Source organism: Lutjanus erythropterus, chromosome 18 (assembly GCF_056507025.1).
Source record: "Lutjanus erythropterus isolate fLutEry1 chromosome 18, fLutEry1.hap2, whole genome shotgun sequence".
NCBI classification, from domain to species: Eukaryota; Metazoa; Chordata; class Actinopteri; order Lutjaniformes; family Lutjanidae; genus Lutjanus; species Lutjanus erythropterus.
Window position 1 is genome coordinate 8,603,361 of NC_139334.1, and position 17,045 is coordinate 8,620,405.

The 17,045-nt window shown below is 42.5% G+C and overlaps 1 protein-coding gene across 2 annotated transcripts in view; it reads right to left on the minus strand.

The window, feature by feature from the left end:
* Positions 1-17,045, minus strand: part of pak6 (p21 (RAC1) activated kinase 6) — a 34,938-nt gene that overhangs the window by 8,259 nt on the left and 9,634 nt on the right. For both annotated transcript variants that reach the window (XM_084742785.1, XM_084742784.1), the window contains 3 exons: positions 7,772-8,019; positions 3,258-3,917; positions 1,651-2,184 (listed from right to left, as the gene is read on the minus strand). In XM_084742785.1, the coding sequence (XP_084598911.1) occupies positions 1,651-2,184; positions 3,258-3,917; positions 7,772-7,975 (1,398 nt within the window). In that variant the 5' untranslated portion in view covers positions 7,976-8,019. The remainder of the gene's footprint in view (positions 1-1,650; positions 2,185-3,257; positions 3,918-7,771; positions 8,020-17,045) is intronic.

The following is a 17,045-nucleotide window of genomic DNA, read 5'->3' on the forward strand; positions in this document are numbered from 1 at the left end:
AGCAGCCATTTTGACCATAATGGACTTTGGAGCATCTATTATGGCTAGCTGCAGAGGGACCATTCATCTGTGCATGCTGCTTTGTTTACATGTGTGAAATACTGTCCTCTAAAGCAGGGTTTCTCAAAGTGGGGTGCGTGTACCCCTTGAGATGCTCCTGCTGCCTCAAGGTGGTGTGCGAGAGGAAAAATGTAATGGTGGTGTAATTGTGTAATTCTGGTATGCTCATTACTATTTGGTTACTGGGCCTACTCATGCATTTCTCTCTCTCTGTCTTTTCAATCAGTGGCAGAGCCTACTGTTTCTGAGCACATGCATGTGTCATTGTCTTCTCTCTTTACGTGGCAAGTCGTGTGTAACTTCATTGGAGTTTAATTAATATTGTTGCAGTATCTTCAATAGTATCTGTATGCACTGACTTCACCATGGCAATGCCTATAAATTAGCTATAAAAGTTAGAGATCCACTGCTCTAAGAAGACTCAAGCTTTCTGTATTTGCTGTCAGTCAGACTCTGAGACAAGAGTTTGAAATAAGTCATGTAGAAGTCACATTTATTTGGAAAGCTGTAGGAGGCTGGTGCAGCTTGTTCAAATATATTTTGTTTAGTGTTTCCCTGAATATCTACGACGGAGGTGGCAAGTGCAAAGTTAGAATGACCCATGGAGCCACAACAGCCACATTTATGGAAAATGCACCAGTTTGGAATAAACCAGAAATATCATTTAAATGATACACAGCAAAGAATAGCAGGCCTAATGTTATGGTTTTGTTTTTTTTTGTTTTTTCAGTAATTTGCTGTTCATTTTGTAAGAGTCTTCCCTCAAGTGTCTTTGTTTAGTCTACTTCCTGTCCGTCTAGTTTTCCTCCATCTTTTTGTGATTACTAATCTGTTTTTGTATTTTCCCCCTTTTATTGCCAGTTAGGGCCCTGTCTTACACTGATCTAAAGCACAAGTGGAAAGCAAGAGGCGCAATGGATTTAATTTATTCAAGGTGCATCCAGATCCACCTTTGCCGTCTTGTGCCAGGGGCAGGAGTCATATTTTGCCCTGCCCCGCCCTTTGCGCCACCAGCCCAAAGCGGGATACACCTGTCAGGTGTGCCCAAGTGCCCTCATTAATTCACAGGCGAGTTTAAGCCAAACATGCAATAAACCAATCAGAAAGTCAGCTCTCATCACCTTTAAGAGGCAGGTGCGCCAGCAGCGCAACCGGTGGCAGCATTAGTAGCAGATTTACTAGGAGGAAACAGAGAAAAGATTTTCAAAGCGAGGAGACAGATCTCCTGGTTCGCGGAGTGAAAGTGCAAGAGCACGCAATATATGGAAACAGCAGGACGTCTCCAAAGCAGCTTCATGTGGAAATAGTTTTACATTAACGCCTGCAAAAACCAATACAATAAGTTGCGGTGCAACGGCTTTGCGCCAGGTGTAAGATAGGGCCCTAAGTCTTTGTCTCTAGTTAAGTGGTCCAGCCCCTTTTTGGACTTTTACTTTACTTTCTTACAAAGTTTCTGGGACTTTGTCTGTTGTTTTGGGTTTTTAATTTCCTGCCTGCCTGTTATTGCTGTGACTTTGAATGCATTGTGTGTTGGTGATTTGCGTTGCACTTGTCTGTAGGAATCACTTTGTACCTTGTTAGATACCATACCTCGTTAAAGAGCAGCTCTCTCCTCTGCTGGCGCCGCAAGTCCATCATCTTCACCGCCACCTGCCTGCCGCTGTGCTTCTCCGTAGCAATACACACCACCCCTGTTGAGCCCTCCCCGATCTTCACAAAGTTCTCCAGGTAAGACCGTGGATCACCCTTGTCCACCACCATCTGCAAGGCCGCCTTGAACTGTTCATGGGTCACCTTGGGTGGGTCTGGTGGTGGTCTGGGTGAAGGGTGTTGTGGGGGTCTGAAGGCGGGAGAGCAGGTGCCTGGAGGACTGGTGGCTAGCGAGCCTGTAGGTGAGGGCCGAGGTTGGGAAGGGCTGTCTTGCAGGGGGTAGGGAGGATTGGGGCAACCAGAGTGTCTGAGGAAGGGGTCGGGTCCGTTGGGCCTCAGTCCAATGTTTGGAGACAGGCCCAGCGTGTAGCTAGCTGAGGAGCGCACAGTTCGCTGGGGTCTGATGCCGCCTACAAGAGGACTGCTGTTGCCAGTGGGCAGGAAGCCGGAGTGGTACCTCACCGCCGACTCTGCCTGCACGATAAGTGAAAAAGGGTGAGGAACATTAACAGAGGGAGCTGAAAGAGAATTGGCCGCCTGCCTGGGGTCCAGGACCTGCTTTAAAACTGAATGTAAATCAAGTCCTTTGCTCTCACTTTGCATCCACTTCACCTGATATGACCCATGTAAAGATGTTGCTATAAGAACCCAAGTGTGATGCTGAGATCCTGCCAAACACACCATTTCTCAGCTTTAACAACCCCACTGCCACTTTAAACCCACATTTCATATTTTAATCCTAGAATTAAATAAAATAGTCAAACCTCAACTTTAATCACCTTTAGTGTAAAGCCCAATCAATATGCTGCCTCTCTAAAGTTTCCTCATGAAAATGATCCCCCTCTCTTGAAATTTTTTTTTTTTATGGATTCATAGCTCATGCACAAACATGCTGAGTACTAATAATCTGATGTACATAACATTATCAGAAATATGCATATATTGTATACCCTGTGAATAATGTATAGTGTGCTGCAGGAATGAGTCCTTAAACCTGACAGATGAGTTAGCATGTTAGCACTTCCGGTTCCCTCGTCTCAAAGTCAATGGGTTTTTGTTATGATGCCTGAATACGGTCTGTGGTTCACACAAGCTTAAGAGATTTTCACATTTTGTTCCTTGATCATAAAATATGTCAGTAAATATCTCACTTGTGAATTTTGAAGCTTAAACATGTCTTCAAAAAAGCAGTTGCTAAATGAGACAGCCAGCCATATGTATGAAATGATGTATGATGTATGATGATATATATATATATATATATATATATATATATATATATATATACATATATATATATATGAAGATACATGAAGATTATCTTGCTGAACAAAACATGTAGTTACCATAAAATTTTGTTTGCCACAGAACTTATTTTCTGCACACATCTAAAATCCAATGGATAAATCCCATTGTCTTTTTGTTGAGGGAACAAGAGGGATGCTAACTTCCTGGTTGGCTTACAAAAATACTCTGCAGCACTCTACTATCAGTAAAAGGAACGGCCACAGAGATGTGCAGAGCAAATGCAGTAATGTCAGGCTTACTTTTAGGTCATAGGAGGAGAACGGCCTCCCGGGGCTGTTCTGGGGGTGCATGTACATGGGTAGGTTGGGCCTGAGCTCCGTGGTGACGGTTGCTTGATCTCCATGGGGCTGCTGAACAGTCATTGCCGGGCTGTAAAAACAAGCTATAGGTCTCTGGCTTGGTGGCATTCCCCTGGGCAGCTGGAAATCTCTCTTCCATATCACTCTCTCCTGAGGGCTGCCCACCTCACCACTCATATAAGTCCCGTGACTTAGCACTGGGATGTTCTGGGACTGACCCGGCTGCGAGGGTCCCTCCAGGGAGCTGACGCTGACTTCATAGGTGGACTTGGCCTTTGGCAGGATCCCGTTGGGCTGCAGAGTGATGCTCTTCTTCATGCCCAGATACGGCGTGTTGGTCTCACTGTGGATGTTCCTGGCCTTTTCCCTCCACTGGTCTTGATCCTCATCGTCGTCTTCATCATCCTGGGTCAGGCCCTCGTACTGGTAAGGGTCTCCCTCGTTCACCTCCCCCAGCCGTCCCAGAGACTGGGCCCTCTTCCTGGCTGAGGGGCTGCTCTTCCTCAGAGAGTTAGAGCTGGTCACAGAAAGACGGCTCATGTCATTGATCATGGCTGCGATGTAGTCTCCGTGACCGATCATACTCCCACGCACAATGGTCTGAAAGAGGAAAGGCGTACATCTTTATCACATTGCACATGCCATGATCACATTATAGAAAGATTTCAGAGTGAAAGAAATAATGAGGGTGACATAATCATTGCTCAGAGGCGAGTTAAATTTAGACTTGAGAATCCGTAAAGGACATCTTTGTCATTCTTCAAAGACAGAGACTTAAATCATTTCCCCAGAGGCTTATTCTGACAATACACTGACAAATATACCAAGCAAATGTTTTAAGAGACACACCACAAAGACAGAGCCTCTTCAATTTTATTGCAAAAATCAGATATTACACTCTTGCTATGACCTTTCAGAAGCTATGCATAGTTAGCAGGCACGCAAATGGAAATGGACTAAACTTGCCCGGACAGAAAATAATCAAACTTCAGATGACAGATTTATGCTACTGTTGCAAATGTAAGAGAGAGTGCATGGTGGCTCATTAGTCACTCTCAGGGTAGAGTCATGTTCAGTTCACAGCCAGTCAACAGCCTCTCCTGTTTCTCTGGTTCGGTGCCATTATATCTGCACAGGGGGTAGAGGTCAGATGACATTTCACCCACTGTAGCACCTCTCAGAGAAGACAGAAAGACAGGTGGTAATGGTCTCATTGAGATATCCTATTTCAGAAGATGTTATAATAATTGTTTGAAATTGACATATTTTGCAGATAATGCATTGCATTTTCTTCTTTTACTGCTGCAGTCACAGCAATAATCTGAAATGTGCTGTACTTTCATCTAAAGTCGTAGTGCTAGATATTGGTCTGGATCTCAGACCGGCTTCAAGACCACTTTTTGAAGGTCTCATCTCATCATTGACTACGTTTCATCTCAGACAAAGAGGACTATGGACTTTATTTCAAGGCCGGTCAAGACCACAACTGCACAGATATCACTGTTTTACAATCATTACTGTGCCTGGATGTAAAACTGCCTGCTTCAAATGAAACCAGTACTGTGGCTAATTTATAATACATTTTTTGGCAGCCACTTTGACATAAAATAGCGTAAACCCAGGTGTTACCAGTGATAATAATTCCTCCATTCCATTCCTATTGTGCATGTTGGTTGACTGAAAAAGGCTGTGCTACGCTAAATGGGACATAATTAGTATCATTGGTATCACCTGTGTTTGCCCTACTATTACATATCAATATGACTACCATGGAAAAGGTCTATTTGAAATTTTTGCTACCATTTTGGCTATCACCCTACCCACCCCCCATCACTTGCACTCCAGGAAAACGAGTACAGGAGACAGGAGAAGACGTGGCTATCTGGGAGGAGATGCCGGCCACATTTTCTGTAAATAAATTTAGCCACCAAAACCACAAAGCATTCATCTGCAAATCAGCACACAACAAATTCTATAATAGAAAGGTGAAGTCCCTCCTCTTTTTTGATTCCATTTGAAATGTGTCATAAATTGCACATAATATGTTTGCCAATTTAAAAATGATTTTAGAAATCAACAAAGTTGCAGTTTCCCATAAAACAATTTAAGTATAAGATGGCAGAGATACATAATTAGAAAGACTACACACAGAGACGTCACGACTTTCTCCCCCAAAAGGCTGGTCAACCTTAGCCACCGAGCTACGATGCCTGTGTGTTTTTGTACAGGGGCACAGTCACACCCCAGCTGATAAAAGGACCAGGAGTCGCTTGACAAAACACTAACATAACACGGGACAGTGATGTGACACACCTATGACAAACTTGTGACTTTCTTGTCTTGTAAAATTGTCTTTTAAAATGACAATCATATGTATGATTTGTGACACAACTGAATCAGGAACAAAAAAATTATTTGTCTCTTGCTGTTAAATACTGTTCATATTTATCCCAAAGTAAAGTTTCATGGGACACTCTGGAAGAGGAGGGACATCAGCCCTCTATCCAATGCTTACTGAGACATCTGGGACTATGTCAAACTTTTAGCATCACTTAGAAAGGAAACACAAAGAAAGGTGCTTACCAGCTATTTGCCACCTAGCTAAGGTCCAAGGCTACCTGATTTAGCTAACATACCTTGAGGGATCTAGTAAATGTAGTGTTAGCTTTGTTTCTATGTTGTGCTTGTGATACACAATGACAAGACCAGATAAAACTATATAACTAATATAAAATCGCATTGCATCAGCATTAGCTAATGTCAGCTCCAATTGAAACACCACATGACATGGTAGTCTACTGCTCCCTCACTTGGATGAGAGAGTTAGAGATGCGACAACACTTGGTTCGACTCATTTTCACACTGGTTTCACACTTTCATCCATAGATTTTGTTTCTTTGCATTGAGAGGCTCTTGTGGGCAACACCACACTCATCTTGATGATGCTATTAAAACCATAAACCTGACCTAGATGCTGACATGATTGTTCTCATATTGATCAGCACTAATCATATCAGGGCTTTAATGAAATGTGTGTTTTCTCTTTTTTTTCTGTAGGGTCATAAACAGCATCGACAGTATGCTCTGTGAAGCACAGAAATCCTTAGATTTGCAGTCTTTATCACTCACTGGCATTTCCTCTGCTGTACCTGCACTTTTTATCCCTTCAGCTTGACATCTGTGGGAAGGCACCATGGACTGTTATTAATTGCCTGCATGGAGTAATAAATCTTGTGGCCCCTCTGAGTATTCAACATTGTACAGTCAGTGTACACAGCAGGGTCATTAGCCAAGCCCCACGATAGATAAGAAAGCAAAAAGATGGGGAGGGGAGCATGTTGTCATCAGAGGATTATGGCATTTTCTAAGACAGCAGGATCCCTCTGCACCACCGAAGGACGCTTCTGCATCAATAAAACTAGCAGCAGCATATGTTTATGCACCAGTCTCCCAGAGATTAAAAAGCTAAACTTTTGGAATGACAACTCATCAAGATAGCTTACAGGGCTAGCTTGGATTTTCTGAAGTGGGGCTGTATCAGGTACTTACATCAATAGTCAGTGTATTAGCTACAGCAGATGGAAGTCGACATGCCATTAGTTTGGAGAAACAGCATCAGTATAGGAAGCTAGACTATATACTACTGTGGACAGGGTTAGCAGCAAAACGTATTTTGGTCACCTCAAAAGGCCTGCTTTTTCAAGTGTATGCTACATGTAGTATTTTCAGTGCTTTGCCTTGCTGTCAGAAGGTGTTTTAAAATAAGAAAATGATATTAAATAAGCCAAATATTGCTTTCTGCAAAGCAACCAAACATTTTGGCAAAAACAGACATTTTAACTCACAGAATAGAAGAGTTGTTCGTCTACCCCTGCCTTGATCAGTTTGGTAGTTTGTGTTTTTGTGTGACTCTGATGTTTTAACAGGTTAGTTTGGAATCACAAAAGTCACTCAATAACTCAAACAAACTAAATGGTCGAGGCAGTGGTAGACCAGCAATTCCCATGTTCTGCAAGGTAAAATTCCTGATTTTTCCAATGGAGTTTCGTTGGTTTGGAGAGAGCAATATTTGGCTTATTTAACAGCAGTTTTCTATCAGACAAGGCTGACTGATGCAAGGTAAAGTGGTGAAGGTATTTTAAATGTAGTGTACACTTAAACTGATAGTGTTTTTGTTAGGTGGGCCTTTTTCAGGTGGCTAAAGTTCCTTTTTCTATTGACCCTGTCCACAGCAGTACATTCCCTAGCCTCCTATAGCAAGACTGCTGTCTCTTTCCCAAATTGGGGGCATGCAAATCACCTTCTACTGTATTTAATACACTGACAACCACTTAAAAAAACTGAACTATCCTTTTAATGAAGACCTGGTTGAATGGTGTGCTGGCTATTAGCAATCAGTTCAAAATAAGGTCAGAAGATCGATACAGAGTTGAATGAAAGGAGTGGCGGTGTACCTTCTTTGGCCTCAGCTCCACCTCTGTTATCCTGGAGGGGTCCACCATGGGTTTGGGCCTGCGCAGGTTCTCTATCAGGCTTTGCCATTGTGTCGGCAGGCCTACAAAGCAGCCGTGTTTGGCATCAAATGAGGTGTGGACACGGTGCTCGAAGTTCTTTGGCGCTGATATCTCAGGCCTCTTCTTTTTCTTCTTGCGAAACATCCTCAGGTCCACGAGGGCGGCAGCTTGCCCACTTTAAAATGTCCCTGTTGAGAAAAATATCCAGCTTTATATGCAGCTTAAACTACACTCAACATTTCATACAGTACATTCAAGTAACTGTAATCTTGACATTTGAATATAAGCAAATCTCTTCTGCCCCAGTGATCAAAAAGATGCTGCCACTCAGGGACCACTCTCTTCTACTATCTATTCTCTGACCAGGTGTATTCAAATAAAATCCGACCACAGATGATCCTTCCACATGGCAAAAAATATTCAAACAGCTCATCTAAAAGCTGCTCCATGTCTGGGACATGTATGTCCCATGCTGCCTCGCTGGCTGTCACGAGCTTGTGCGTCTGAGAATGGCTCCAAGGAGAGTGGATGGATTTGTAAGCACATGTGTAATGAAGGATATCTGGTCAATTAAGGCTTATTCATTCTCTGTGCCATTTTACTGATGAGCACGCGGCCGGGCTGGCCAGCGCCCACAGGCTTTCAGTGCATTAGCAGGAGAAAGAGTACAACACACAGACACACGTACATGCACATTCACACAAACACAAATATACTATAGCAGGCTATCTTTCATAAACCCTCTATAACCCTTACGTATCCTGTCCTAATTAGTAGCTTGTGTGCCCTTGATTGCAGGGAGGGTAACCACTTAATCCTTGGATGGATGGTCCTGCGTTTGGCGAGCCAGTAACTCGGGTCAACTGTATGTTAAGCTTTATTTTCCATTCAAGTGTGGGAGAATAATTAAATACATTTCATACATCTCATTTCCTCAGCGGCACAGCTGCACTGGGAGATAATCACTCAAATTTAAGTCTCATGATTAGTATTAATACTGTTTCATGTAGCTCACAGTATGGAGGACGTTCCAGCTCGAGGGTATTCATGCTGGTCTGTTGGTTGGTCTGTTGGTAGTTTGACGACAGGACATGAGAGGAGACGACAAGTGATGTAATAAGCTGCGTTCAATGACATGGAATAACACGTTGCTGCCATGCATATTTCATGCCAGTGGTTTGATACATCATGCACAACAAAGTGCTTGGACTGCCTCTGTTAAGTCACCTATTGTGTAAATGTGAAAACAGCTGAGAGCAAAGTTTTGCCTTTTTAGCCATGTTACAGTGGCTAGTGATGGCAATGTTAGTCAGTTCACCATAGTTATTCAGTGGTGCTAGAGGATACACTCTAATGACTTTGGTGATCCCCTGCTTTTTCTTTTATTGCCAGCATTTTCACTTTTTACGTGATTATTGAAGGTCTCTGTCTAGGCATAGATAGCATTTTTCTTGTCCTTGTCATAGCCTGAAACAAAGACAACTTGGAATTTTATGTCAAGACTTGTCAAGAGCACCACTGCAGGAATATCACTAAATTGTCTGCATTGTCTGATTTGTTTTTTCAGAATTACTGTGGTTGATGTAAAACTTCCTGCTTCAAAAGCAACCAATAAAATTTTGTTGCTGTTGATGGCTGTCACCCCTCGTCACACAAACTCCAACAACGTGAATGCAGGTGTCAGGAGAAGAAACTGTAGCTATCTGTTAGGAGATGTCAGCCAAATCTTTTATACTAAAATTTGTAAAACACAAAGAGTTCATCTGCAAAAAAGCGTGTGAAAGAAAACACAGCAGTATGTAAACTCTGCAATGCAACAACGTTAGCAATCTGCCTCTGGACCAAAACTCTTTAGAAATCTCTTAACACCTCATTCAAAAAGATTTAGCAAATATTAGCTATACATACTGTATTAATTACTTATGTATATATTGTATGATTCAGGGTGCTAGTTTCAGTTGCTTGCCAGATATTTCCCACTTAGCTCAGTGTGCAATCTACTTAATTTAGTTAACATATTGATAATGCAATGTTAATGTGGTGTGTAGCCAAAATAGGGTTTTCTTATAGTCAAAGTCAAAGTTAGCACAGGGGAAAAAATTGTCAGACATTTCAGCTTTTCCCTCTTAAGTTTGCAAAAGTCCTTCAGTTTCATGGTATAGTATTTTTTAACTTTTTACCAACAAGTGCGTCAAGTGGCTACCTGTAGTCAGAGGTGTCCTGCTAATGATTAATTGATAGCATGTTAACAGTTATGTTCAAAACACCACTGTGCCTAAGTACAGCCTCACATTGTCTCTTGCATGACTGTAGACTCTCCATCTTGATTACTTTCACAGAATGCAGCACTTAAAGGCCCTGATGTATGTGACCAATGCAGAGGCCTACGAGATGCCCCTGGAATATCAGATACAATCTCCCATCATGCACTGTGAAATGGTGGGAGTTGAGTAAATGAGTTTTGCAGCCGTCCGCAGCACAGCAGGCGATCTCGCTAGCAGCCTCTCCTCTCTCCACCTCCGTCCTCGGACCAGCATGGCTCTAATCGGCATCAGCGATGCCTGTTATGAGCTGTATCAGTGACTACCACACGCCACTCGCCCTGCCGCCACATCACCAGAGGGTAGAAGGAGGTCAGGCCCACTGGTCACATCAGCTAAACCTGCCTCATTACAGGAAGGCGGGGTAAGGACGAGAGAGTGGGGTCGCCCTCCAAGGATAATTCAATCACAAGGCTAATATGCTAAGTGTTGCATAAGCACATCACTCTGTGCTCTCCCTATGTACATAATGTGGTGCTGGGAAGGACTTTAATTCTATCTGACAGGGACATTATGGTGTGAGGGCTCTCAGGAGGTGGGGAGAGAGGACCTGGGGCCAAGATTACAGTCAGACCTGGATATATTAGAAAGACAGGGACCCAGTTTTCTCTCTTCAGACACAGAAAGGCTTTTAACCAACAATCATGGTGGCTGCTTTTTAAATAACATATGCCCGAGAAAACAAGTGGCAACACACAAGATAGTGATCTCTGCACCCTTAAACACAAAGCCGCTAACTAGTACCATAAAGAGTTCTGCAGCTTCTCATCATAGCAGAACCCCTGTTGGTACCTGGTTCCACTTGGAACCCTTTCATGGCCTTTTTCCACCAAATTAGCTCTGGTTCTCAAACCTGTTCTGTTCAAAATCCTTGGAACCTTGGTGCTATCTGCAAACCAGACTCCATTTCCAAAAGTTTTGAGTGGTACCTTTGTAATCAAGGATGTCATCAACATAGAGTGTTGCTCAGAACAATTCAGCTGTGCTTGAACTGGAGTGGGGGCTGGTTCCATGTGAATGGAAAAGACCAGGCAAAGGCTTCTACCTAGAACCCAACATGAAGGGTTATATCTAGAACCATCTGTGAAAGGTTTCACGCAGTGCACCTATGAGAAGTTCTAAAGGAGAACTGCTGAGGTTTCTTTCCCAAATCTTTCCAGCCTCTACGGGTGCTATCAAGAACCCATCTGGGGCCTCTACAGAGAACCCTTTTATATTACAAGGGTTTCATCTAGAACTCCACCAGGGGGATCTACCAAGAACACTTTTCAATTCCAAAGGTTTCATCTAGAACCTCCCCTGAAGAACTCTTGCTTCCAAAAAGGGATCTTTGATCATAAATGGTTCTTAGGTTGCACAAGTCTTACAAGGACAAACCCTTTCTCCAAAAAAAGGGGTTTTCAGAAGCAGATGGTTCTGGGTAGAATGCCCAGCCCTTTGGAAAGAACCTGTTTGGAACCCTTATTTCTGAGAGCGTGCTTTTTTCTTCCGTTTTCCACTGCCTGAGAGACTCTCTGCTTAGATAGCTGTTCAACGTGCAGATGTTGGCATCGCCTGAACAAATATTTACACATAGTGCTCATGTATCCTTTTACAAGCAGATCAATCAATATTTACTCATGAGTCAAATGCAAACTGCTACAGTCCTCCACTGCCAGCAATAATGGGGTGATACAAGCAGAAATAGGACGGCTGCTTTGTATGGTACTTCATCAAGATTCATCAGTTCAAAGCAACAGAGAGCAGAGCATATCACAGTATTCATTATTCATTCTCCAACACTGTTCCCCTTTGAAGACTCTGGAAATACACACTAACCCCTGTGCGATTAGAGGCAAGTAGAAACACACACACACACACACATACACTGTGTTGATTCATGCCTGGGTAATATGAATAGAAAAGTTGATGCAATTATTGATTTACAAGCTTTAATCACATGCAACTGGCCTTATATTGACCTCCCTGACTCCGCCAAGCTTATGACTGTCTTGATAACAATATGCTATTGATTCCTAGGCCCGCTGTATAATACGTATGCACGGAGCTGAACATGCACGCTGCATAATCATGCTTTCTGGTCACATCCCCCTAAACTGCAGAGACTTGACCCGATGCCTCAGTGGCTTGTCTTGAATCTATCAAAGTGCTGAGGCAAAACTAAGCCAGCTGCTGTCAGGGATATGAAGAGCCAAAGAGGATGAGGTCACTCCAAAATTGTGCTACATTAGTAATTTCCATTTCTACAACTGTGTGCAGGAGCAAAGATTTGGAAGAAAAAAAGCATTTGGACTCATTTCAAGGAATAGTTTAGATTTTATGGAGTGGGCCTGTATGAGGTTCTTGGTCATCCATAGTCAGTGTATTAACCACAGTAAATGGCTGTCAGCCTGCTCCAAGTTTGGAAAAGCAGCAGGAAGTTCAGCAATGAACTGCATGCGGAGAAAGTCAGCAGCACAACATATGTTAGCCACCTAAAAAAAAGACCCATTTAGAAATATATATCTCCTTAAGTGTATGCCATAGTTGGAATATTTTCTCTGCTTTACCTTGCAGTGTGACAGCTTTTTCCAACAAGAAAACCGCTGTTTTACGTGTAAGCCAAATATTGCTCTTACCAAATCAATCGAACTCCACTGGTATAAACATACATTTTACCTTGCAGAGTACAAGAGTTGCCAATCTACCACTCCTTTGATTGGTTTGTTTGCTCATGTTATTGTGTGACTTTGGTGAATCCAAACCGATCAAGGCAGCAGTACAAGCAACTGACCTTCCTAAGTCCTGTCCCTTTTGGACCATCCAATTTTTTCATTTCCTGTTCGCTGCATCAAGATATGTGATGGGCTTATTTATGCTGACATATAACAAATTTTGCAAATACTTCAAAGGTGTTGCTGGGGGACCTGTAAAATCAACATATAGTCACATCCAAAGCTAGCTCATGTTAGTCAAACACTAGCTAATTAGCAAGCAAATCTAAATCAAATGTTAGCTAGCTAGTTATACTTGACAGCTAATGTAACGAAAATGCTAGCTAACTAGCTAGCAAATCTTCACCAATCATCAGCAAGCTAGTTAGCTACCTAGCATTTTGCAAACATGAGGTAACATAAGATGTGACTAGGCCTATATGTTACTGTCCCCAGTAACACAAAATTACTGATTTTGGCAAAAGGAGTTGGGTTGGTTTGGAGAGAGCAATATTTGGCTTATATAACGGCAGCTTCCCATCTGAAAACACTGTCTGGCAGCAAGGAAAAAGGGTCAAAACTATTCTAAATATGGTGTTCTGATGTTTTTAATAAGCTAGAATATGACACATCTTAAGATGTAATGTACTGCGCTGCCATGTTCTTCAAGTAGCTGTCAAGTCTTGAAGCTCGTTTTTCGTCACATCACAATTAATCGGAAAAGTAGACGATACAAATGTCACAATAAAGAAAGGCTGTGTTAAGTTGTTAAAAATTGTCTTTTCAGGCGCCCCTATAGCTCAGTTGGTAGAGTGTGTGCACCAGGTATTGAGGCTGTCAGTCCTCTGCAGTAGCTGCTGGTTTGACTCCCGCCTGCAGCCCATTTGCTGCATGTCATCCCCTCTCTCTCTACCCCTTTTCCTGTCATATCTTCAGCTGTCCTATCACAATAAAGTGATTTTTCTATTTTCTGTGTTGTTTGTAAATAAGTTTTTATTTGGGCCACCAGAAATGTACTCTGGCCACCAAAGGTTAGGGGCTTGGTGGCCCGTGGGGTCACTGCTTAAAAATATTAGCTTCTATCCCTGTAATACACTGACTATGGATAAGTGTTTCATGCAAACACACTTCAAATAATGCAAACTATCCCTTTAAATGGATCCAAATGTATGACCTGCAAATCCACAAACCACGTCATTGAGAAATAAAATCTCACTCACCAAAAATCACATGAGCGTAAAGCTGTTTGTGGCAACTCTGCTTGTGAAGTCTGACTCAACACAAACCTTTAAAAAAAGCAAACTGTGTAAAACATGCAAATAAATCCAATTCTCTCTGCAGAATCATCACTTAATCACAGCGATGCATCCCTGTTCCAGGCTCAACTGAAGATCCAATCACAGCCTTACCACTCGACTGAACAGGGCCTCTTTACCTGGACCTCTCGTGCCACGCAGAAACGCAACCAGGCCATCCATATGTTCACCACATACAACATGACAGAAGAGGAGAGGGCATGCTCACGTTCCTCTCATGTTCAAATCACCCCAAGCAGGAGTTGTGGATGAGTGGGAGGGGATGGAGAGATGAGAGATATTGGATTTGCTTGATGTTAGTGCTCCGAGCGCTGTTGAATGATTTTTTTCCCTATTTGCCCTGATTTCTGCTTCTATCTTTTTTGTTGGCATGCATGCAGAAATGTAGAGTGAGTGTGCAGGTGACTGTGCTCGCAGGATTAGTGTGGTGTTCAGTCCTTCACTGATCTAATTTTAGGACACATCATGCCCCCCTTCACCCCCCCCCCCCCCCTCCAGCACCAGACGTGTGTTTATTTTCTACAGGATTCATGTCAAATAGTGAGGTGAGGGTGGAAGACGGTGGAGATGAGGTAATCCTCTTTTTGTGTTGTCAATGCATGCAGACTGATAATCCAGCTATACTGAATTACAGGCAGCTACATGTATTTCATAGTGGCACAGATAGCATCAAGGTCTTAACTGCTGTTTTTGGACTCTGCAGTGCAGCGTGGGGGGCTTAGAGATTGCTCTTCTATCAGCTTCATTATGATGACCGTTCTGCCCTTTGAGTGTAATGAGACTGCCTCACCGGGGAGGAGGTGGTGGTGTTGGGGGGGGTGTCTTGGTTGGTCATCTTTTCCTTGTGCTTTGTAAAACACACACACACACACACACACACACACACACACACACACACACACACACACACACACGGCATCTGAGGACATGAGAAAGGTACACGAGTAGCACTGAACGTGACCGGACAGTACAATAGCAGTGTTTATGATTTAAGTTGATGTCTGCTTTCTCTTTGAAGTCACCTCTGCAGACACGGACAGACTGTCAATAGGAGACGACAAGAGATGTAATAAGCTGTGTTCAATGACATGGAATAACACATTGCTGCCATGCATATTTCATGCTAGTGGACTGATACATCATGCACGACAAAGCACTTGGAATACAAGGAAGGCTGGAGAACAGAACAAAGTATCTCTGTGAAGTCATCCCATTGTGCAAATGTGGGCAATGTCAGTTGGTGGGTCATTCGGTTCACCACTTTGGTCCTGACCGAAGTAACTCAGCAACGACAGGATGGACGGCCATGATATTCTGTACAATATTCATGATGAATAAATCCAATTGGTTGTAGTGATCCCTGACATTTGTTTTAACACCACCAGGAGGGTCACATTTGTGCTTTTTAGTGAAATGTCTTATTTTTTAAAATTTGTCAAAACTTTAGTTTATGACTAGCCTGGGAACCAGATAAATCTGTTTATGTTTTAATTTTTCTTGCAGATACGCTTGGCTCTCCTTTTATTCCATCAGTCCTGGATCCAGTGAAGCCAATCACAATATTTATTTCTATATGATTAAAAAGTCACGTCATGCATTTCGCTGTTCTGGTTGTGTACCACGTAAGTGTAATATGACAAAGATTGTGACCAGGCAGTCACCATTTTGTGTCTTGCTTGAAAACAGACCAAGCATCACTATGTCACACATTTTGTTCGTGTTTTCTCATAATTAGCAGATGTTAGCATATTAAGATGCTAAACTAAGATGGTGATCATATTAAACATTATACCTGTTTAATATCAGCATGCTAACATGCTGATGTTAAACTTAGTTCAAAGCAGTGTTGTGCTGAAGTGAAATCTCATAGAGCTGCCAGCAATAGGTTCTTAGTCCTGTTGATAACAGCTTCACAAAGCATTTAGCATGGTTTTAGACACTGATGCTGCATTCCCAACAACTTGGACCTCAACTCAACTATCGTATAGTAAAATCTGTTCTTCACATTGGTATGTTGCCAATGTTATTAGTCATGCTCAGCTATGTTTTTGTTTAGATTTAGCGTTGTGCACCTGAAATGCTAGGAGGTCGGATGTTGGAAATTTCAACTGGGAAATTCCAACCCCCAACTTTAACTTGAACGTAGCATTAGTCTTGTGGAAAAAATTGATAATGTAAAAGTGATTCATTGAAAACAGACCATGAAATTGAAGGAGCTATTCAGAATCACAGGAGGTCTGGGGGCTGAAATAAGTACAGGTGAAGATGTGAGCCAATGTTTTCTAAAGCGGGCAAACAACTTTCTCAGTCCTCCACGTTTTCATATCTCTAATAAAAGCTCCACTCAGGTTGAGGACACAATGTAGAACAGACCCAAGGGCACGTGAAGTAAATGTTATGGACTAGTTTCAGAAAAGCAAAGTACCAAAGGAAGTAAAGAGAGAGAATGAAATCTATGACAGAAACCGTCAGAGGCAAATAATATTCAATGAAACAGCCAATTACAGCATATCCATATTCTGCATTTATATTTCAGTTTGTATAATAGGCCATTACGCATGGATGACCCATATTCACACAGAGAGTTCATTGATAGTGACATGTCTTGGGGTATTTAAAATGTCACATAACTCGCAACTATGCGTCATGTGTAGACTTTAACTCAAACCTCCCTATGAAAGAGTGCAAGCTGGAAATCACAGGGCTCTGCGGATTCTGAGAAAGACAAAAATCAAAGACATTGTCATTTTCATGTGTGCTGAATGAGTAAGAGAAAGGCCTCAGGATCGGAAGTGTATAGTAAAAAGTCCGTGCCCGACAATGTGTGCTGTCAGTTCTTCAAGGGCAGACATCTGCGCAGAAGTTTACATCAGTCCTGTGTTAA